This window comes from Euprymna scolopes, chromosome 26, assembly GCF_053919585.1.
Source record: "Euprymna scolopes isolate OS-2025 chromosome 26, ASM5391958v1, whole genome shotgun sequence".
Taxonomy (NCBI): domain Eukaryota; kingdom Metazoa; phylum Mollusca; class Cephalopoda; order Sepiida; family Sepiolidae; genus Euprymna; species Euprymna scolopes.
Genome location: NC_136507.1, coordinates 50,108,989 through 50,133,863, shown reverse-complemented (window position 1 = coordinate 50,133,863; position 24,875 = coordinate 50,108,989). Strand labels below are relative to the sequence as shown.

The 24,875-nt window shown below is 34.3% G+C and overlaps 1 protein-coding gene and 1 non-coding gene across 3 annotated transcripts in view; one reads left to right on the top strand and one right to left on the bottom strand.

Annotated features, from left to right (window-relative positions):
- The window catches only part of LOC145248022 (uncharacterized), a 102,099-nt gene extending 79,287 nt beyond the window's left edge, over positions 1–22,812 (top strand). For both annotated transcript variants that reach the window (XM_080109732.1, XM_080109731.1), the window contains exons 8-11: positions 11,367–11,526; positions 15,058–15,170; positions 19,183–19,360; positions 22,489–22,812. In XM_080109732.1, coding sequence (XP_079965858.1) covers positions 11,367–11,526; positions 15,058–15,170; positions 19,183–19,360; positions 22,489–22,705 — 668 coding nt within the window. In that variant the 3' untranslated portion in view covers positions 22,706–22,812. The remainder of the gene's footprint in view (positions 1–11,366; positions 11,527–15,057; positions 15,171–19,182; positions 19,361–22,488) is intronic.
- Positions 10,301–10,504, bottom strand: LOC145248485 (U2 spliceosomal RNA). The gene has a single exon (XR_013863371.1). It is a non-coding gene; the product is annotated as a U2 spliceosomal RNA (small nuclear RNA).
- Positions 22,813–24,875: the final 2,063 nt, after the last annotated feature.

Below are 24,875 nucleotides of genomic sequence, written 5' to 3'. Positions count from 1 at the left end.
GACTCAGCACCGCCCGTGCCATGCTCATGGAGGGAACACGAATTGAAACCTGGCTCCTCGACGGATGCACAAACTAGTGCTGTGCACCCACCTCTTGTCAAATTCCACTCTAGGCAACCTCTTCCAATCGCATCTGATCTTTACTTTAAGCAAATGTTTAAAGTAAACAATCAGATCCCGATCAGGAACAGATGTCCCTTCGCGGACCAACTTGAGGCGCGTTATCCAAATAGTCATGCGCGCTACTGCTAGGATCGCCAGGAAAACCAAATTTTCCTCCCTGGGGAACGGCGGCTCCATGTTGTACACAAAAGTTCCTACGTCAAGATCGAGCGGACACTCGGCATCGATGCGAGCTGTTACCCCCTCGACGTACTTTAGAAGGGGCTGTATCCGGCTGCAACTAAAAAACGCGTGCTCGATTGTTTCGGGCTCGCGTTCGTCACAGCACGGACAGAAGCGCCTGGTATGTTCTTTATACCGGAAAAGTTCGTCGAAGAGGGGCAGCGCATTTCGGACCAGTCGCCAAGTCAGGGAGAATTCCGAGTTATTCAGAATCTCCCGTCCCGGCGCCCAACACCATTGAGAACGGACAACCTTCATCGACCATCCCATCCGCCTACAAAGTGGATCCTTCGCGGTCCCCTCCACTAAATCCCGATACAGTTCCTTCCTTGGCTGATCGAGGACACTGGTCCCCGGCAAAGCTCTAAGAGCGGTCCGGCATTCGGAGAAGAACTTGGACTCCCCCTTCGGTCTACGACGACCTTCTACCGAAGGGTTGGGTTTGAGATTGGGAAACGAGTTCTCAACCACAGGGACCCAAGGAGCGTCTCCTTCAAGCGAACGACCCAGGAAAGCCAATCTCTCGGCGTTTCTATGACACAAGAGACTGGGCTGACCCAGGCCTCCCTCGCTCGGACTTTGAACACAGACCTCTCTGCAGACATAGTGCTTACCCTCGTTCCACAATAGTGAATCGAGGCGCCCTTGTAAGCGGGTTAGGCGTTCTGCAGGGAGAGGAAGTACAGACAAACGGTAAAGGATGAGCGGAAAGACGTATGTAGCACACGCCTCCGCCCGACCCTTCAAGGACAATTTCCTTCCAATCCAAGTCTTCACTGACGATTTGACCTTAGACTGTACTTCCGACCAATTCTTTTCCAGCTGAAGTCCCGGTCCAAACCAGACACCGAGAATACGGACCGGTCCATCAGTCCAGCTGAAAATACCTGGAAGCGAGTTTACCCCGGTCCAGGCCCCCAACCGCAGGCCAGCAGACTTGCTACGGTTGAAGATGGCCCCTGTTACTTCTTCGTATCGAGCGAGCGCCTCTACCACCACTTGAACGTCCGTGAGGCAAGACACGAACACGGTGACGTCATCGGCGAACGCGGAAACCCTGGCTCGTGTGCCTCCAGGGAGAGCTATTCCGCGCAGGACTGGTGTAGCCGCCTCGTCCCTTAAATTGCGAAGGAGGGGTTCCAACGCCAGGACATACAACAGAGGCGACAGCGGACAACCCTGTCGCACCGACCGAGAGATAGCGAATGACTCCGCTAGCTTACCGTTGATCTGCACCGCCACCGTTGGCCTGTCATACAGAACAAAGATCCACTTGCGGAAGTCCGGATTAAATCCGGCGGCCTCTAACACAGATCCTAGGAACCGATGGTCGACCCTATCGAATGCCTTGGACTGATCCAAACTGATCAGCGCGGCTTCGGCGTCGTCTTCTGTCCCCTCTATGATCGAGCGTATCAAATGCAAATTGTCTTGAATCGATCTCCCCTTCACAGCATAAGTCTGGTCTGGTTCGATCAAATCAGTGATGACAACCTGCAAGCGATTCGCAAGAATCTTTGCCAAAATCTTTAACTCTGTGTTTAGCAGAGTCAAGGGCCTAAAATCATCAAAGTTTTCCCTCCCACCATGCCGTTGACCTTTCCTCAACAATGTGATCACACCCTTGGTCACCTGTCCAGGGATGGAACCCTGGGCAAACCAATGGTTGAACATATCCTTCAGAAGAGGGACCAACATGGGCGACAGCCTCAAGTAAAACTCGTAGGGTAAACCATCAAGCCCCGGAGATTTGTTATAGCCGACCTGCTTCAACGCAGTAATGACCTCATGTTCAGTAATAAGACCATCACAGCTAGCCGCTCGAGCCGCCGTGAGGCGGGGCGAGTCAGCCAAATAGCTGCCAAACTCATCAACCCTGAGCCTGGGTAGTTGGGTGAAGCGCACCGATAGATGCTCCTGAAACCCCTCGCAGATCTCCCGAGTCGATACTAAAGCGTGTCCTTCCAGGTTATATACTTTACGAATGTACCCATCCGAACCGCGCCTTAAAGCAGCCTTACGCTCAACGGCGTCAACATTCACAGCCTCGTTAGAAACTTTGTTTAACCTAGCCCTAACTACTTGACCTTCATACCGCTCGCTAGCCAAGCGGTTGAGATCTTGTTTAGCTAGTGCTACCTCTAGGGGGTCCCCCCCTTCCACCGCCCGGGTCAGCTTATCCTCTAAGCGCTTCTTTGCCTCAGCCTTATCTAACGCGAGGCGTTGGCTATACTTGACAGAGAAGCGCCTAATTTTGGCCTTAAGACTAACCCACCACTTACTCCCTGTAACCGCCCCCACTAAAGCCCTCTGAATTAGCTCAGTGACCTTTAACCGGTAGCCCTCCAGCTCCAACAAGGAGTTGTTGAACTTCCAGTATCCGGCCAGTTTAGGCCTAGCACTTAAGTTCAAACGGGCCATAACGAGTTTATGGTCCGAGTGTCCTAACAAGTGGAACGTGGGGCAAGAAAAAAAAGATGCGTATTGGAGAGAGGGAGGAAGGGACAGGGCATGAGTTGGTGCATATGTAGGAGCAAAATACCCAGCGTCGCCTGTAATAGAATGACATAGCACTAGCACGACATATATACTAGTTGATTACCCGGCATGGCCTGGGATTGGAAGAACACTCGGCGACGCCTGGGATTGGAAAAAATTGGTTGATGTATGTACTAGCCAAATGCCTAGTGTCGCGCGGGATGGATTACATAGGTGGGTATCTGTACTAGCAAAATACCCTGCATAGCCCAGGATTGGATAAAGTAGGTGTATGTGTGCTAGCAGAATACCAAGTGTTGCCTGTGATTGTATGATATAGGTGAAGTATAGGTCCGATTCGATCATTTTTAAAGGTGCTTGTGCAGTATAGGTCCGATTTAAAAAATTTTGATGGTGCTTGTGCAGTATAAGTCCGATTTGACAATTTTGAAGGTGCTTGTGGATTATAGGCCGATTTAACAATTTTGAAGGTGCTTGTGCAGTATAGTTCCCATTTGACAATTTTGAAGGGGCTTGTGCACTATAGGTCCGATTTGAAAAATTTAGATGGTGCTTGTGCAGTATAGGTCCAATTTGAAAAATTTAGAAGGTGCTTGTGCAGTATATGTCCGATGTGAAAATTTTGAAGGTGCTTGTGCATTATAGGTCCCATTCAAAAATTTTTAAGGTGCTTGTGCAGTATAGGTCCGATTTGAAAAATTTAGAAGGTGCTTTCGCAGTATATATGTTACACTATGCAAGTGACATCCCTTGGATGTAGCTTCATTATCAAATTCCATTAGATTAATATACAATCATTGTTATAATATGCAAGTGACCTCCCTTGCATGTAGCTTCATTGTCGAATTCCATTAGCTTAATATACAATAATTGTTACAATATGCAAGTGGCCTCCCTTGAGTGTAGCTTCATTGTCGAATTCATTTAGATTAATATACAATCATTGTTATTATATGCAAGTGACTTCCCTTGGATGTAGCTTCGTTGTCAAATACCATTAGATTAATATTCAATCATTGTGATAATATTCAACTTACCTCCCTTGGATTAAGCGTCATTATCGAATACCATTAGATTAATATACAATCATTGGGGTAATATGCAAGTGACCTCCCTTTGATGTAGATTCATTGTCGAATTCCATTAGATTAATATACAATCATTGTTATAATATGCGAGTGAACTACCTTGGTGTAGCCTTATTGTCGAATTCCATTAAATTAATATACAATCATTGTCATAATATGTAGGTGACCTCCCTTGAGTGTAGCTTCATTGTTGAATACCATTAGAATAATATACAATCATTGTCATAATATGTAAGTGACCTCCCTTGGATGTAGCTTCATTGTTGAATACCATTAGATTAATATATAATCATTCTCATAATATGTAAGTGACCTCCTTTGGATGTAGCTTTATTGTCGAATACAATTAGATTAATATAAAATAATTGGTATAATATGTAAGTTACCTCTCATGGATGTAGCTTCATTGTCAAATTCTATTAGAATAATGTAATCATTATAATATGCAAGTGATCTCCCTTGGGTGTAGATTCATTGTCGAATTCAATTAGATTAATATACAATCATTGTTATAACATGCAAGTGATCTCCCTTGGATGTATAGTCATTGTCAAATTTTATTAGAATAATATACAATCATTGCCATAATATGTAAGTGACCTCCCTTGGATGTAGCATCTTTGTCGAATACCATTAGAATAATATAAAAACATTGGTGTAATATGCAAGTGACTTCCATAGAGTGTAGCTTCATTCTAGAATTCCATTATATTAATATACAATTATTGTCATAATATGCAAGTGACCTCCCTTAGATGTAGCTTCATTCTCGAATACCATTAGATTAGTATACATTCATTGTCATAATTTTTAAGTGACCTCCCTTGGATGTAGCTTCATTCTCGAATGCCATTACATTTATATAAAATCATTGTTATAATATGCAAGTGACCTCCTTTGGATGTAGCTTCACTGTCAGATTCCATTAGAATAATATACAATCATTGTTATAATATGCAAGTGACCTCCCTTGAATGTAGCTTTGTTGTCGAATACCATTAGAATAATATACAATCATTGTTATAGTATGCAAGTTACCTCCCTTGGATGTAGCTTCATTGCCGAATACCTTTAGAATAATATACAATCATTGTTATAATATGCGAGTGACCTCCCTTGGGTGTAGCTTCGTTGTCTAATACCATTAGATTAATATACACTCATTGTTATAACATGCGAGTGTAACTTCATTGTCGACTACCATTAGATTACGCAAGTGGCTTCACTTGGCTGTAGTTTCATTTCCGAATACAATTATATTAATATACAATCATTGTTATAATATGCAAGTGACCTCCCTTGGATGTAGCCTCATTGTCGAATACCATTAGATTAATATGCAATCAATGTAATATTATGCCAGTGAACGCTCTAGGATATGGCTTCATAGCTGGATATTTGTACTAGCATAATACTCAGCGTTGCCGGGGATTGTATAAGAAAGGTGGATATATGTACTAGCAAAATACACAACGTTGCCTGGGATTGGATGACATGGGTGGGATGTTTCCTAGGAGAATTCCTGGGATCGGATCAGATGGGTGGATATTTGTGCTAACAGAATACCCCATATAGGAAGATGGTGTGATTATGTTGTAAAATCATGAAAAATTATTGTCCAGATTAGTAACATATCACAGAATTATTAAAAATGATGAAATGCGAGTTATTTGTTGGTGTGTTTATAATGAAATAACATGCCAGACAATGTCACAAATAATTATTTTAGCAAAGGAAAGGATATTATGTGGGCTAAATTATGAAAAACGATTGTTGAAATTAGTAACATATCCAAGAATTATGAAAAGTGATTAAATGTAAATTATTGGATTGGTTTTATAATGAAATGAACAGCCCAGATATAGTCTTAAAGTTAATATTTTATTAAGAGAGGGTCGATTATGTGGGTTACATCATTAAAAATGATTGTACAAATTAGTAACATATCCAAGAAAAGTGAAAAAGTATGAAATGTGAGTTATGCGATTGGTGTGTTTGTAATTAAATTACCAGCACAGACAATGTCTCAAATGTATTAATTTAGTAAGAGGAAGGGGATTATGTGGGTTAACTCATGAAACATGATTGTCAAAATTAATAACATATCCAAGACTTATGAAAAATTATGAAATGTTAGATATTTGATGTGCATATTTGTAATGAAATAGACACCCTAGACAATTTCGCATGGTTGTTATTTTAGTAAGAGAGGGGCGATTATGCGTGTTAAATCATCGAAAATGGTTGTCGAAATTAGTAACATTTTGAAAAATGATAGAATGTGAGTTATTTGATTGGTGTGTTTATCATGAAATAACCAGTATCAATGTCTCAAAGTTTTTATTTTAGCAAGAGGAGAGGGGATTATGTGGGTTAAATCATGAAAAACGATTAGAAAAATATACAATTATTGTCATAATATGCGAGTGACCTCCCTTGGGTTTAGCTTCATTGTCGAATTCCATTAGATTAATATACAATTGTTATAATATGTAAGTGACCTCCCTTGGATGTAGCTTCATTGTCGAATACCATTAGATTAATATGAAATCATTGTTATATTATATAAGTGCCCTCCCGTTGGGTGTAGCTTCATTGTCGAATACCATTAGAATAATATACAATCATTGTTATAATATGCAAGTGATCTCGCTTGGATGTAGCTTCGTTATCGATTACCATTAGAATAATATGCAATCATTACTATAATATGCAAGTGACCTCCCTTGGATATTGCTTCATTGTCGAATATCATTACATAAATATACAATAATTGTTATAATATGCGAGTGAGCTCCCCTGAATGTAACTTCATGATGGGGTGGTTAAGTCATAAAATCATGAAAAATTATTGTCCAAATAAGTAACATATCCAAGAATTATGAAAAATGATGAACTGTGAGTTATTTGATTGGTGTGTTTGTAATGAAATAAACAGCCCAGATATTGTCTGAAAGTTAGTATTTAAGTAATGAAAAAAAAAAACCCAGCCAGACAATGTCTCAAAGTTATTATTTTAGTAAGAGGAAGGGGATTATGTGGGTTAAATCATGAAAAAATGATTGTCGAAATTAGCAACATATATGAAATATGAAAAGTGATTAAATGTAAGCTATATGTGTTTATAATGAAATAAACAGCCCATATATAGTCTGAAAGTTATTATTTTAATAAGAGGGGGTTAATTATGTAGGTTACATGATAAAAAATGTTTGTAAAAATTAGTAACATATCCCAGAATTATTAAAAATGAGTAAATTTGAGTTATTTGTTTGGTGTGTTCTTAATAAAATAGAAAGCCAAGATGATGTATTAAAGTTATAATTTTAGTAAGAACGTGGCGATGATGTGGATTAACTCTTGAAAAATTATTGTCGAAATTAGTAACACATCCAAGAATTATGAAAAATGAAGTTTTAGTTATTTGATTGGCGTGTTTATAATGAAATAAACCGCCCAGTCAATGTAGCAAATTTATGATTTTAATAAGAATTGGGCGATTATATGTGCGCGCTCATTAAATTTGATTGTCGAAATTCATAACATATCCAAGAATTATGAAAAAATGATGAAGTGTGAGGTATTTTATTGATGCATTTGTAATGAAATAAACAGCACAGAAATGTCTCAAAGGTATTACTTTAGTAAGAGGAGAGGGATTATGTGATTGAACTCAGAAAAAATGACGTTTGAAATTAGCAACATATCCCAAAATTATGAAAAATGATGAAATGTGAGTTATTTGATTGGTATATTCATAATGAAGTAGACATACCAGACAATTTATGAAAGTTATTATTTTAGCAAGAGGTGGCGATTATTTGGGTTACTTCATTAAAAATAATCGTCAAAATTAGTAACATATCCAAGAATTATGAAAAATATGTTGGTGGGTTTGTAATGAAATAACCGGCCATACAATGTCTAAAAGTTATTATTATAGTGATAGAAGGGGGCGATAATGTGGATTTACTCATGAAAAATGATAGCAGAAATTAGTAACATACCATAGCCTATGTATCAATGTTTTTATTTTAGTAAGAGTGGAGGCAATAATGTAAGTTAAATCATGTGACATGGTTGTTGAAATTAGTAACATATCCAAAAATTATGAAAAATGATTAAATATGAGTTATTTGGATGATGTGTTTGTAATGAAAAACCAACCAAGACAATGTCTTAAAGTTATTATTTTAGACAGGTGAGCGATAATGTGGATTAAATTGTCGAAATGTGTAACAATCCAAGAATTATGGGATTCAACGAGATACGTTAACATATATACTTACAGATTACCAGGAGTCACCCTGGATTCAACGAGATACATGCAAATGTATGCAAGCAGAATACATTGTCAGCTGGGATGTAATGAGATAGATGCAAATATATACTAGCAGAATACTTGGCGTTTCCTTGGATTGAACTAGATTGATTGAAATATATACTAACAGAATACCTTGCGTCGCCCAGGATTTCATGAGATTGATTGAGATATATATTAGCAAAACACCCAGCGTTGCCCGAGATTGAATAAATAGATGAGAATATATATTAGCAAAATACCTGGCATCGCCTGGAATTTGATGAGATAAATGTGTTGCATATTACCTGTCCTTGCATATACATGCTGTAAATTACCTACCCTAGGTAAGATACAATTATTTCATATGTGTAATACCCGTCTTATGTAGGTAAAATATTCTTTTGCTCAAAATAGCAAATGATACATAAACATACAAAATTCCTCTCTCATAAGAATAATAAATATATTACAAAACCAAATTCAATTTTTTCATCGTGTATACGGTCCCGCGCAACGCCGGATAGCCCCGCTAATTTTATTATAAACACAAAATCGATTAACTCACATTTAATCTTTGTTCAATATCCTGGATATGTTACTCATTTTGACAATAATTTTTATAATTAAAAACCCACATTATGCCTCTCCCTCCTACTTATATAATATATTTGATATATTGTCTGGGCTTATTATATCATTACAAACACACCAATCAAGTAACTCACATTTCATCATTTTTCATAATTCTTGGATATGTTACTAATTTCGACAATAATTTTCATAACTTTAACTTCCTATGTCGCTCCCCCTTACTTAAATAATAGCTTTGATATATTGCCTGGACTGATTATTTCATTACAAGCAAATCAATCAATTCAGGGTATTCTCATAGTATATATGTTTCACCTATCTTATCCAATCCCGGGTGACGCCGCATATTCTGCTAATATATATCGTTCACCTATCTCATTCGATCCCGGGCGGCGCTGGGTATTTTGCTACTATATGTTTTCCACCTATCTCATTCAATACTGGGTGACACTTTCTGATAGTATATATTTGCACATCTCATTCAATTCCGGGACTGACTTCGTCCGCCATCCACCGTTGAAAATATACATTAAATAATGTTTTAATCGTAAACTGTTTCAGCCATTTCCGGGACTGACTTTATATCCCCAACCCACTGCTAAAAAGGTACATGAAATAATGTAATGTCTAATTAGTAAACTGTTTCAGCCATTTATGGGACTGACTTTATATCCCCAACCCACTGCTAAAAAGATACATGAAATAATGTAATGTCTAAATACTTAACTGTTTCCGTCATTTTTGGAACTGACTTATAATCCCCACGCCACTGTTGAAAATATACATGAAATAAAGTAATGTATAAATCGTCAACTTTTTCAGCCATTTCCAGGACTAACCTCTTATCTCCCATCCTACTGTTAAAAATATACATTAAATAAAGTAATGTCCAAAACGTAAATGGTTGCAGCCATTTCCGGAACCGACTTCATATTTCCCACCCCACTGTTAAAAATATACTTGAAATAAAGTAATATTTAAATCGTAAACGGTTTGAGTAATTTCCGGGAATGACTTCATATCCCGTAACCCACTGCTTAAAATATACTTGAAATAAAGTAATGTTTAAATCATAAACTGTTTCAGCAGCTTTTCGAAAGTAATACATAAAAGCATTAACATGGTTAGGGATTAGGCAACCATTGCTTCAACATGAATTTCTGAGTGTAATATCAGTTTCAGCATTCCAGTGACTTAAATCCCTCCTTTTTGGTCTTGGTTGATGGAGAAAAAATCCTTCATTACTGACACAATTTTTATTATTGACCAGAGTGCCCCTTTTGGGGAGCTGGTATCCCCCTAAATTTTTAACCGACCTCATGTCCAATTCTGCCCTTGTGGAGAGGCAAGTAAAAAAAAAAATATTCAGAACAGACATTTTCCAGATCATTTCATAATTAATCAGAAGTGACATTTCCAGGGCATTTTGTAATTAAATCAGGAATAACTTTTTCCAGTTACTTTTTTAATATTAAAATTTTGTTAATTTAAACATAGTACCTATTCACAATGCCTCCCCACGGGGCAGATTTAGACACCAGGGTCGTTTTTTTAACGTGGAGAAAAATTGTCTTAGTCGTAAAGGATTTCTCTTCCACTGAGAGAGAAGAAATTGAAATATAGCACCTGAAGAGCAGATACTACACTTTGATCTTAGCCAAAAGGCCAAGAAAGCCAAATCATTTTTATTAGCTTTGCCTCAACAGCGACACCAATTTTTTTTTTAATATTTCAATTTGCGTTTTCAAGAGTGAGGTTTATTTGGAATATTCCACTTTCCTTTTTTAGGGATGCATAGCATGATAACGGACAGAGCGATAAGCGTAATAATATAATGATAATAGTAAATGTTCATTTTATATGCGGGCATGTGAACTATTATAAAAATAGCAAGACCTAAGTTAATCATGAAATTGTTTATGTCTCCCTAATAATGTAAGGATGGGCCAAAAAGTCTTATTTGTGTGTTATTTCTCCATATTGTATGAAGTATTTCTGAAATTGTGCCATGAAAATGTGGATAACTTACAAAACTAGCCGATGATGCTTACTGTTATATATGAGCATCAGATCTAAGTTTGGTAAAATAGGAAATTGAAATTTTATTAAAATTTCAACTATGATCAAACTTCCCAACTTGCTGAAATTCTTTGGTTAAAATTTGGGTCAAGTACTGAGTCTCTACAACATTTTCTACAATGAACAAAACCAAAATTATTGACAAAAATGTGACTTTGACTTTTTGTGTGACTTTTGACCTCAGTATCCCTAAATTAAATCAGTACTAAGTCGGACTATGACCAATATTTGGACCAAGTTTGATGATGACTGGTCAAGCAATGTGAATGCTAAACTGTTCACAACTAACTCGACCAAAATCATAACCTCCTTGGCAGAGGTAATTTTGAATTAATTTTTTGTTTTTTTCCATTTAAAACTAATTTCTGTTTATGATTAACTTAAACAACTGACTGCAGTTTTAATGCAATTCATGCAAATGTGTTAAATGTTAACACTTTTTTCTTCTTTTCTTTCTATAGGAAAAAAGAAGAAGAAGAAGCCAAGAAACACTGGTGAACTAAAAATTGAGGATACTTTCTCCTTAGCTATTACTTTTATGTCAGAACCTAAAGAAGCTTCTGTATCGAGAATCCGGCGTTACATCCAAGATTATTATCCTGAAGTCAATGCAGAAATGAGGCAAGCAACTTTTACATCTATACAACAGGGATGCAAGTTCTCCGTTAATTGATAGAAAATGTTTCTTTTGAAACAGAAAAATCCTGATTTCCATCATTTTTTTTATATTTGACTCAATTTAATGTTCTTTTGTCTTTCACTTGCTCTGATCCTCCCTCCTACCTTGCCAATTGTAAACATTTTTTAATATCATAGATGATAGTTGTCTGCTTCAGTTGGGTTAGTTATGTTGCTGGAACTTTTGACTTGAAATGATTTTCAATATTTTTGTATGAGTTTCAAAAATGTGAGTGTGCAACAAACTGTTTAATTAAATAATGTTTCCTCATCCTAAAAAAGTTTCTATATCAAGACCTTGGTGTTACATCTGAGATTATTATAATGAACTTAATGCAGAAACTTTTACATCTATACAAATTGTACATCTGCCTAAAAAGTACCTCACAGCATTTATTTCATCTTCACCTCTGGCATAATCTGACTGACTATGGCGTCACCACAGAATACCTGGTTATCAGTCCTCTCTACCTTCCCGCTTTCTCAAAGTGTTGCTCAGCTTTAATTTTGAGATGCATCATCCCCCATCTCATTTGCTATTTAGCTTTTATTCCTACCCTTTGCCTGGCTGGATTGTCTTAAATCTTGTTAATGTATAATGTGATCATTCCACTTCAGTTTTTACACCATGGTCAAGAGGTCTTTGTGAGTCTGATTGTTTGCCCTTTTCTGTTCTTTACTTCCTTGTTAAGTAACATGATGTATGTATGAGATGTTTTCAAAAGCAACGCATCTCTGTGACTTTCATTTCTCTTTCTTGGCTTGCAGTCATGATTTAGAGTTCATATACAAATAACCAGAATGTACATTAGTCTGTTTGAGACAAGTCTGATATTCTTGTAATTCTATGTCCTGTATTCGAATTAGACTACATTCATTGGTGATGATCTAAGTTTGTAGTTTTGAATAGTTGCTACTACTTTTGAATAGTTGCTATTACTTTTGAATAGTTGCTATTACTTTTGAATTGTTGCTATTACTTTTGAATAGTTGCTATTACTTGCAAATTCAATGTTGTAGTACTTGTAAAGATTCCATGTATGGATTAAGTAGAAGCTTTACTGAAATGAACCATTTGATGTAATATGTTATAACATATTACATCAAATGGTTCATTTCATTGTGTAGTTATTTTAAATTTTGTTAACAACAAGGTCATTGCTTAGGATGAACAAGGTCAAGATACCAGAGTTGCCAAATCTAGTCTCATTTTGAATGTGCTATAAATTACTTGAAAAAAAATCACATAAATGGTTGAGAAGACATGCAGTTGAACAGATAGGCCAGTCCTATAGTCCTAGGCACTTCATGACTGATCAAGTTTTTCTAACCTAAAACATTGAGGAACGCTATAAACTAACTGAGGCTTATAACACAATCTGCTTCAAGAAGCTTCATTGCAAACTCCTTTAGGCAGTTTTGTTTGCGGAGATCATCATTCTAGTCATTACTCTGTAGTGAACGGTATCACCAATTTGTAGAGATCAGGGTTACTCAATCTTGTAGATTTTATAATGCATGTTCAAAAACTCCAACCTCAAAATGAGACAACAAATACTGAGTTACAATATATACAAAGAATATATTTTATTAAATGAACAGGGTAAAAACAACAAGAGTGTGTGGGGTGTACACGCGTGTGTGTGGTGTACACGTATAAGCATGCTTTTTAACTTGTAATGTTTGTTGTATGTATATGTATGAACAGGAAAAGTTTTGATGAGTTCATTGTGAATGAATGTGTATCTAGTGTTCATACAAGTTCGTTAATGTAGTTGTAGACACGTCTATTTACCTTGCGAAAGGATGTACCTTTGTTTTATCTTAACACAAAGGTATTGCCTGTTGAGGTGAACAAAAAGTGTGTCACATCAGAGATCCAGACAAAAGAAAGAGAGAAATAGAGGAGAATGTGAAATAGGAAGTAGAGATGCTATCTGTCGGACAAATCTAAAGCTAAGACTAAGGCAAATAACCGATACATTATTGATGAATGTTTGTGGGCGCATATATATATATATATATATATATATTCGCATATCAGTCTGAAAAGTGTATGCCTATAACTATTACAACAGTAGAAGCACATTTTTGGTCCACCGACTTAGTCAGATTTGTACCTTAGAATTCACCCTCGTCCATTTGTTCCCAAAATTCTCAATAACTACTCATTATATTTTTTCTGAAATTTTGCATGAAGTTAAGGGAGGAAATGTAACATTCTCAAATTTTTAATAAAAATTCTGGTTGCATCACAAGGGGGTAAAAAGGGTCAAATTGGCCAAAAGTAGCACTTTTCAGGACATATCTTTTCTAACCATTAGATTTTGCTGAAAATTACCTAAAAGCAAGACCACATGGATATACATCTGGAAATGTAATATTTGACCCTCGAAAAATTCTGGGGCTTCAGCCCCAAGGTGTGTTAGGGTTGAAAAACACCTTTTGGGGCTAATTTTTATCTTTCTCCTAAAATTCAAGTTATCAGTCGGTGGACCATATAGTTTTTGGCTTGTTGTTCTCAAGACAAATGGCAGCGGCAAATCATTTATAGAAAGAAATAAGAACAAATTCTGCTGACTGTAAACTTGATGGGCCACCTGTTTGCAATTAGTAGCCAATCTACCTCACATTGCCTGGGGGAATAATAATTTATTTTTATCAGTAACACTTGATTTCTACTGGTGTCACATGCAAAATAAACCTTCCTGTAAAATTCAGAACAATTAATTGAGGTAAAACTTATTAAAAAAAAAAAAGTTTAAAAATATAAAAGCAAAATATACAAGTTTTACTTGAAAAAAAAAAAGCTAATCTGCTCTTTCTCTCTCTGTAAATAAAGCATCTGTGTACTCATATATTAATTCTTATTTTAGTCACAAAAATGTTAAGAACAAGAAAATTTCTTTATTTTTGTGAGAAAATTTTTTTTTTTCTTATCAGTTGTTAAAATTAAGCTTTCTATTTTTTGTTGCGTAAAATTAAATTTACATACACAATTACTCTTTATTTTCTTTTTATTCTCAGTATTATTTCTTCTTTGCTCATAAAAATGAATTGACGTATGCAATTATAAATTAAGTCGGACACAGATACATTCACTTTTATTATGTAGATTAATATTTCTTTCTTTCATCATTTTTTGTTAGTAAAAATATCTCTTTTTATTAATAAAATTCAAAGTGAATCTTTATTGATATTAAATATAAGAAATAAGCACACAGCATAAATGAAATGAACTGTTGATAGACATAAGACACAATGTTGTCTGTTATTCACTGAGTCGATGTGATATATGATGTCATAAAATTTCAGGTGAGACATTCAAATTTACACCTGGCAAATCTTTACATAAGATAACAAACTGGTTAAATTCTTTCCTATAAACCAGCATCTCATTCTTTTTCTTTCCCAACAAGTTTAAACCTTTCTAAGAATCTCTTTTTAAAATGTTTTTTTGTGATTTTTTGATAGGTTGAAGAAAGCATTAGAAAAAGGCATTGAACGGGGATTATGGGATCAAGTGACTGGAACAGGAGCCTCTGGAACGTTCCGACTTTTAATTGATGAATTCAACCCGGGCAAATGTAAGTGGTAAAAAAAATGTTATTTTTTACCTTCCTTTATTTAAAATGTGGTTTGGCTAAAATTGAGATGGTTGAAATTTAATTTATACTGATTCATATAACTATCATATAATATCATGATTCATATCTAAAATTATAAAAAAATACTTGACCTTCAGGCAGCAATTAATCTAACAAAACAAAAGTTTTGTGGAAAAGCAAAAGTTTTCATTTCACACAATTTCCTGTTTTGAAAATTAATGAAAATCTAACAGATTTTGAAAGATTATCCTTTTTGTTTTTCACTGAATTGCTATAATCAATATTAATAATGACAAAGCATGTATATGGAAAGAATGATAATAAAAATTACAACTCAATAGCAGAAGAATAATCTATAATATAAATCTCACCTGTCTGTTTAAATGTATGTATGTTTGTATATCTGCCTAAAACTTTCGACGGAGGCGACGGATTTTCACGAGATTGGTATTGTTTTGAAGCTCAATCCTTCAGACAACAAATGTCGAAAAATTGGCTAAAAACATTAATTCCATCACCCTTTCTACAGGGAAGGGTTGCTTTTTTCAACAATATTTTCAAAAGTCATCCCCTCTTTTCAATTGACTAGCCTTAATTTAAACATTTGTCCCTTCTGGTTTGGCAATTGCTGCAACAGCAAAGATATCACATTTTTTTTATTTCACGTTCTTTTCCTCCTTGTCGGTACGGGTTTGAGCCTGCCTTCCTACTACTTTCTCTTTTTTTTGCTCAACACACACCTCCAAACACCTGGGCAACGCTGGACACCCAGGCTAGTTTATTATAAACAGTTTTAGAAATAAATATGCAAATTAAGCATATACATCTTTGTTTCAGTGTTAATGAATTATTATATATACAGTATTTAAAAATATTATATTGTATCATTGAATTAAATAAGCATGATCTATTTTAAAGTTAATATACTTCAAATAAGTGGACACAACTTTCATATTTATTTATTTATTGAGACTAAACACAGATGAATCTGGTTTCAATTTCAAGGTTACTGTTTTTAATTTTATTCAATTTCAAGGTCAGTGTTCTTAATAGGTTTTACAAACTGAGAATGATTCATTTTGAAAGGAAACTTTCTTAGCTGAAAGAATTACAGGTTGCTTTCAATAAGTTTCCATACTTTTTGTACAAACATTTAAAATTGTAAACTCTTGAAAATTCAGTATGTTATTGCTATATATCTTATGAGATGACTGACCAATTTTTATGATTTCAGGTTCGAATGAACAGCTACAGTACCAAAGCCTGATTGTCAGTCACAGCTATTGAATTTCTAAAATGCCATCTGGACATGAGGACACTTTAGAAAAACAATGAATGCAATAAAATTTTGTTTTAAACTTGGAAAAAATGCCGGAGAAACATATGGAATACTTAAGACTACTTTTGGACCATCTTGCATGAATTGAGCATCAGTTTTTGAGTGGCATAAGAGATTCAAGGAAAGCAGGGAATCTGTGAGGGATGATGAGAGGTGTGAGAGGAGTAAGGAAGTCAGAACATCATCAAATAAAGAATTTCATGGATAAGGACCACTGTATGTTTCTAGAGACAATAGGTGCACAGTTTGATGTCAGTGTGGGAACTGTACATACAATTATTTGTGAGGAACTGAAGATGTGGAAGATTTGCAAGGAGGGTGCTCAGAGAAGATCAGAAAGAAAGATGCTGTCATGACAGCAAGGAGATGTTGATCTGATCAATTCAGATCCTGCAGTTCTTGATGCTCTGGTGACCTGTGATGAAAGCTAGATTTACTGCTATGACCCAGACAGTTTCCATTGGAAGCATGCTAGCTCTCCTAGACTCAAAAAAAGACAGAGAGAGCAAAGCTACCCAGAAACTTGAGAGCAAAGCTACCCAGAAACATGATGATCCGCCTTTTTTTTTTGTACAGCATGAGCATGATCTACATACACTGGGTTCTCATTGGACAGGCAGTCAACAAGGAATACTCTGTTGAGATTTTAAGGGAGTTCAGGAAGAGATTCTGTCGGAAGATGCCAGTATTCTTTAAATGTCAGTGACATTTCCACCAGAATAAAGCACCAGCCCACAACTCCATCTTTATCACAGACTATTTAACCAGATGGCCATCAAGACAGTTCCTCACCCTCCCTATAGTCCAGACCTTGCTCCTTGTGACTTTTGGTTATTTTCTAAGTTTAAGTAAAACCTTAAAGGCTGTCATTATGAGACAATTGAGATGAAAGAAGCTGTGACGAGTTATTGACATGCTTACATAGGACTTCCATGGGGTCTTCCAGAAGTCGTTGGAATAGTACAACAAGTACATTGCAGCCGGAGAAGATTACTTCAAAATGGACTAGAGTTTCATGTGTATACTATCAATAAAGTGCCTAAAAATAGTCTTGAAACTTATTGAAGGCACCTTGTATTTGCTCTAAATGACAAGATGAATGTGTGTGACGTTTTTAAAAAAGATAAGTTTTCATTGATATTTTGTGGAGAGATTTCACGTGGACTGACTTGTATGTTTAAATAAAAATTGAATAATTCACAAAGTTGAAAATGTCCAGTTTTTCATAATGATTTCATGTTCATTCAATTTTTATCAAGCAGTTTAATAAAAAGCAGAGGATCACTTGAATTAGTAAAATTTAAATTATAACACCTATAAATATATGTATATACTTTTAGATTGAGTACAAGCATATAGCATTTTGAGGTACATATTTTCATACTTAGAACATGCATATAAAATTGCGTATGTACTCTATCTATCCATAAGAGACAAAACAATTTATTTTTGATAGCTTAAGTAACTAAATGTGATTTATTTTTGTCTGCTTGGGAGAACACACCCCATAAATTTTAATGTTGCCAAAAAATAAATAAATAATACTATACCCGCATTACTCACTGTGTTGCCTACCATATATATTCCATAATTCATAATGATTGGTTGTTTCTGTTTACTTATTACAGGGTTCGCACAGGCTTGAAAAGTTCTTGAATTTTGACTTTTGCCTTTGAAAATCTGTACGAAGCCTGTATGACTGAAATACAAGAAATAACATTTAAACCTGCCAATCAGCTCCTTCTTTTCATGATAGTAGATTTTTGAGTAATTTTACAAAAGAATTAAAAACTCAGTTCTATCAAGTTACTGGTAGAAATACTGCAATTGCCTGACTCATTCCAAATTTCTTGTAGCATGCCTACAGATGCAAGAGTTTGCCAATGAATGTCCATGCTGACACATCTGGATCTGATGATAACTTATGTCTGCTGTTATGGAGGTCATCACTACAAATTTATTTTACATTTGTTCATGGATTAACAATGAATTGGTAATTTGCCATGTGAAAGTGAATAAGAAATATAATGATTGAATTATTTTACTCAGAAAAATTAATAATCTATTATATTATAATAATATTATATTAATGATATAATTAATGAATTTATCAGATTTTACACTAAATTTATCTAGCTAACTAATGATAGTTGTGATTTTATAAAAAGTTATACAATCTTAGATAATTTTAATTCAAAAAGCCTTATTTATTTTTTTTAATGATCGATTATTTATTTAAATAATCGATCATTAAAAAAAATAACAACAATCTATCTAATCAAAATAATTATTTAAAAATCAAAAAAATGAAGGAAAAAATTTATAGATGTTTTTTAAGAAACTTGTTTTTATAATAATCCAGATGGAGTGCCATTTCTGGTGGTAATTGGCCATCACTTCTTCTGTTTAGTGAAAGCTTCCTCCTTTGTTTCTGAATGTTGTTCTCATATAATCCCTGTAACAATTATTGTTCTACAAAAATGGATTCCAGAAAATTACTTTTTAATATTTTGTTATATATTATCATAACAAAATATGTTATTGGTCACCATGACAAAATATTATGCTATTGGTCATCATAATGACTTAGTCAAAAATTTTAGTATTAAAAAAAAGAGCAAGCAAACCACTTAATTTTTTTCCCCTTTGCAGGTGAAACAATGGAAGATATGGTGTGTCTGGCGATTGTAGCCACCCACGAACCCAAACAGGCATCTGCTTTGTTGATTAAACGTTATGTGCAGGAATTTCACCAAGACTTCAACATTGAAGCTCGACCACATCTTTTTAAGAATGCCATTTCCAGGGGGATCAAGAAGAACATTGTCAGGTAATTATGACTTCAATTTCCTTTTCTTTCTGTTTTTATTCTTTTTTTTATTACACATATAAACAAACAATTTTTAAATCTTTTGTTCGCCTCAAACAGGCATATTACATTGGTGGGTTGGTTTAATGGCATTAATGGAATTAGTTCTGCAAAGTTCCAGTCCTAGTGGATCAATTGTTATTTGGGTACTAATACTGTCAGGAAATTTAGGAATTCATAACTTCATAGCAAATTGTCTTTAAATTGAAACATGAAGAGTAAGTTTTATTGTTTTGCCATCAAATAACTCAAAAGGATGATATGTTATAAAAACTACAAAACGGAACCGAAGTTAGACAAATAATACACTCAGGTTCATTGATTTTGTTCACAATCATGTGATGATTTCTTTTTGTTAAACTTGAAGGGTCAGAAAACATAGTTGTATATCTTTATTTATAACTTATAGTGTGAGTTATTATATTAAAGTTAAGTTTATTAACATTTGTTTTTGTTTTTTTATCTGTTTACCTGACACAATACCAGCTAAACTATTCTTTGAATTTCTTTTTAGTTGTGCTTTTTTAATTGTTTTAATTAGGCATTATTTACAATTTACTTAACAAGTCACTCATCTCTTTCTAAGTGTCTGTCTATTGCTCTCAACATTTCTCAGTATGTATGTTGTTTGACGCCCCCCCCCCTTCACCTGATTTTATACAGTTTATATTGTTTGCACTCCTATCACTCTCTCTTTATTAAGTCATAGGCAACAAAACTAGCTATAACAGACTAGAATAATCCCGCATAAATAGTAGGGAATATCTCCTCTCTTTAACCTATAACTAGAGAGAAAAAGTAAGAAAGTTATTTAGCAAACAAAAAGACTTGCTTGTAGATTTTGTTTTATTTATTTAACTTACTTTGTAAACTTACTTTTTTCTTGATTCAAATCATCCAACCTGAGCTCAATAGCCAATGATCCAATGCCTCACTTTTTCTATTATATGAAAATGACAATTCAATTATAATTATGTGATAAATCAAAAAATAAAGATGATTCTACAAACTACAAAGTATTAACAATAATGCTGGTGCTATTGCAGAAAAATGATAATTTTTTGAATGATAGCAATGGATACTTTCGATAATATTGTAATCCACACAGGGAATCAAGTAGAAGTTACACTGATGACATTTTATACTATAATATAACCTTTTTTCTTTCTTTCTTTTTTTTAACACGTGTTTGCCTTATTCATTATAGCCCTTCCTCCTTTGAGAAATGAATCCAAATAAGCAGTAAAACTACTTAGTAGTAGTATACCCAAATAGTAAGTCTATCCAAGTATGCAAAAAAAAAAAAAAATCTTCAAAAGAATCCCCCTTGGAATAAAATAAAAATTTTTAATCCTTGTTGAAATCCAACCATATTTTGTACAAATAAACTTCAGTCTATACCTGAGTTATCTACCAAGTTTTAGATATAAATACCCAACAGTCTTTGTTTTATCACTGTTTAATGATCTGCTTCAAATATACACATTGCAAGTAAACTCGGATACAACTAATTTAAACACTGATGATGGCCTTCTTCAGTTCAGGAATAGTTTGGAGATTGTTTTGATAGATTGTATCTAACACAAAAAAAAAAAAAATCCTCTAATATATTTAACAAAACCTACTTTTAATATGTAAGTTTATTTGATAGTGAATAAATATCGAAAATTTCAGGTAAATATGACTATTATTTGATTTTTGCTAGATTTTTAAAACATAGGTGTGTCAATGGCTTAAAACACGTTACTACATAGGAGTGTTGTTTTAATGCGTCGATAATGTAAACACGATTTTTGTCTTGCATTTTCATTATTTTTGTAAGATGTAAAAAAAAAAAAAAAAATATGAGCAGTTTATTTGAAGCTTCTTCTTTTAAATAGTAAAAAAAGTTAGGATGATAATAATAAATTAATTACAGTTACATTGTGTTACATACGGGGGGGGGGTTAAAACTGTGGCACGCGTTGGAGGTACCTAAAGGCTAGACAATCGAAAAGTGGGAATGACCTTCGAAAATATCGTTGAAAAAAGCAATCCCTCTCTTAGAAAAGTGCCCAGTTGAGGATGAAGGAACTAATGTTTTTAGCCAATTTTTCGATATTTATCGTCCGAAGGGTCAAGCTTCAAAATGATACTGATCTCGTGAAAATCCCTCACCTCTGTCAAAGTTTTAAGCATACATACATTTAAACAGATAGGTGAGATTTATATTATAGATGGCATTTTTGAGTGCACAATAAAAACACCAAAATCTTTTTGCACCATCCAAAAAAGTTTTCAGTATATTCATAAGTTATCCCAATTACTTTATTTTTTTCTGCATGTAAAAACAATTTGAGGATTTATAAACGTTTCTGGTGATTTTCTTTATTTTTCCTTACAATTGGATTACCAAAACTTGACATCTTCTTTTTTGAATGATATGCTCCAAATGTGCACATCTGTGTTTTTTGTATGGGTACCTCAGTAGTTGTAGGCTTAAAAAGAAATCTTAATTTAACTTATAACCTATTTTTTCTCTGCATTCAACTACAACAGCACAAAATATTAATTATTTTTTCCATTTCTTTGCACAAAACATGGGAAATAGTGAGTTTTGTGTTACTGTAATCTGATAATGGGTAAACAGCATGGCAACACCTGCAGTCATGTAACAAAAAACACAAATTAATCATGAGATTAACAACAGGAGTTGTCAAAATCTTAACTAGATCTTACATTTCCATATTGTATGAAGTATTCATGGAGGCATGCCATGGAAATATTTTCAAAGTTGTAAACCTAAAATATAGTTTAAAAAAGAAGTTGTAAGGCTAAAAACATTCCTAAGAACATGAAGTATAAAAATGCAAGTTTTTAAAAAAATTTTATTCTTCATAAATTTGCCTTGGTTCACTTGACACACTGTAGCTTGAGGAAAGTTTCTTTGATCGAAATGTAAACTGTTAAAGATGCTATGGAATATTTTGCTTTCTTTTTCATAGTTTTTAAAGACTGTTCAATATTTATTTCATTTAATATATATCTACATAATTAAGAAAAAATTCAACTTATATGCATATATATATATATATATCTTTATTTTGAAGGCAACTTTCTGGTATTGGAGCCACTGGCACATTCCAGTTAATTCAGCAGTACATACCGTCCCCTGCAATGTTGGCTGGCGAACGTGTAACTGAGGAAGACGACCAGGACAGCAGTGATGATGAAGACCCAGCTGAGCAGTATTATGTGCGGCCTACAAAGTCTCGCGGACGGGGACGTGGCGTGAAAATGATAATTGGCAAGAAGGCCAAGCGATGAGAATTGGTGAATCGTGAAGTGAAGAACTCTTGTGTCCTTGCCCTTTTGCCAGGCGGCACGTGTGAAGCGTTTAAATAAAATCCATATTTTCCATCTTCGGCCCATTAGACATTCTGACATCTCATTTTGCATCTCACGTCTGACTCCATTTGCATGAGCTTTTCTTTTTCTTGTTCCTGTTGTCAGTATCCTCACCCACTCTCTGTGGCTTCTATCCCACATTTTTGACAGCAGATCAACCGCATCACTAAACAACAGCTCATTTGCATTTATACACATACGTACATCTATACAAACATCAACAATAGTCGCATTGGTTTTGGTTTCCATTATTGGCTTCAGAATTTGTTTGTTTTTTGTTTTTTTCTTTTGCTTCCCCATCACTGTTTCTGGTATTTATTTACAAGCACTCCACCATAAAGAAGGTGTCCTATTTTTTTTATTTTTTAAATAGGTTGATTTTTGGGTTGAATAATTCAGTAGTTATCAACTCTTCGTTATTTAGTACATTTTGATAACAAAAACACAAGTGTTGTCATGTCACATGTCTCTGTAATAAACTTGCCATTAGTGTGCTTTGTGCACTTAAACGTTAAATATAATGAATGTTTTCTGATGGCATAGTTTAATGTAGAGACAAAGGATATAAGAACACCTGTTATCATGTAATAAGTAATATTTTGATACAAACAAAAAAAAATATATATACAAAAATTATCAAAATGCACCCAGATCGAAAGAGTTTGCAACTGTTGAGATATTCAATTGAAAATGGTGTTGTATTTGTAAAGAATCGCAATTTTTTTCTTCTCTGTCTTTTCCCATCAGATGAAAAAATATGACCTTTTCTTGGCCTTGAGTAAGATATATGGTACATATTGTACACAATATGATGGTGCTTATATATATATATATATATATATATATATATATATATATGCACACACCTATTGATGTAAGATTGGCTTTAAGGACTATAATCTTATACTTTCTTTCACCATTTTGTTCTGCAAAATGGTCAGCTGGTGGGATCTTTAAAACTCGGCCAAATTATTTTTTGAAGGAAGGCCACACCAAACCCTATCTCTCTCACCATTACAGTTTTTGAAAGTTTAACAAGTCAAAATATCCAATAACTGTAATTATTTTGTAACTTTTTATTTGTAGAGAAACTTTGTGCTGATTTTATTATTTTTCATTCTAAGATATGAATTTTATTTTGCCTTTTGTGATTGTATAAAGTCCTGCCTCTTATATAAACGCTTTTTTCTTTTTGTTTTTTGTTTATTTACAGAAAATAATAAATGTAAAATCTTTTTATAGTTTACAACAATTTTGATCTTCAACCGACTGCTGAAGAAAGTATTTTTTTGCTACAGATGTGTACCCTCACTCTGCCTCCTTTTATCTGTCACCTCTCTTTAAAAAAATTTTTACTTATTTTATTTTGTTTTCTTCCCCTTTGGAATACTAGCAAATTTGACATTTGTGTTCAATCAGTGCAGTAGTTCAAGGAGAACTAAAATAAAAAAATAACTAAAATTTTAGAGAATGGTGAAGAAATCCTCTGGAAATATCAACTCTAAAAGGATTTTTTATGTTCAACTTCCATAGCAAGTTGAACTGCCTTGGGAAAAAATGTTGGATATGTCATCATTTAAAAAAAATCTTTTTATTATATATTAAAATTTGGTGTGTAATTGCTAGTATTGAAAGAATTAAAGAGTAAGATTCTGTACAGAGTTTTTGGAGGCAGGAAGCTGACACGTCTACCCTATTTTGTTTCAAACACTTTTTGTTTCATCACAGACTTCTCCGATGCACTCTCCCTGCCCCCCTCTCTCCTTCATACCAACATCAAGTCCAGTTCCGCTCACTTCCATTAATATTTTCACCTCATAAATAAATCCTAACCACAAAATGGATTTCATAGAGAAAGTAATGTTGCGTGAATGCTGTATCGAGTGTTAGTTTATTAGAGTGTAGTATTGTGAAGATACAGCGGATAATTTGTGTGTGTATATATTTATCTATATCTATATCTATGTATTGTGTGTTTGTGTGCGTGCATGTGTGTGATTGTCTTTGGGAATATTTTTTAATTTTTTAAGTTTCAAAAAAGAATTGGTTCCCATAGACCATTCATATGTCCTTTAGATTTTAGCATTTT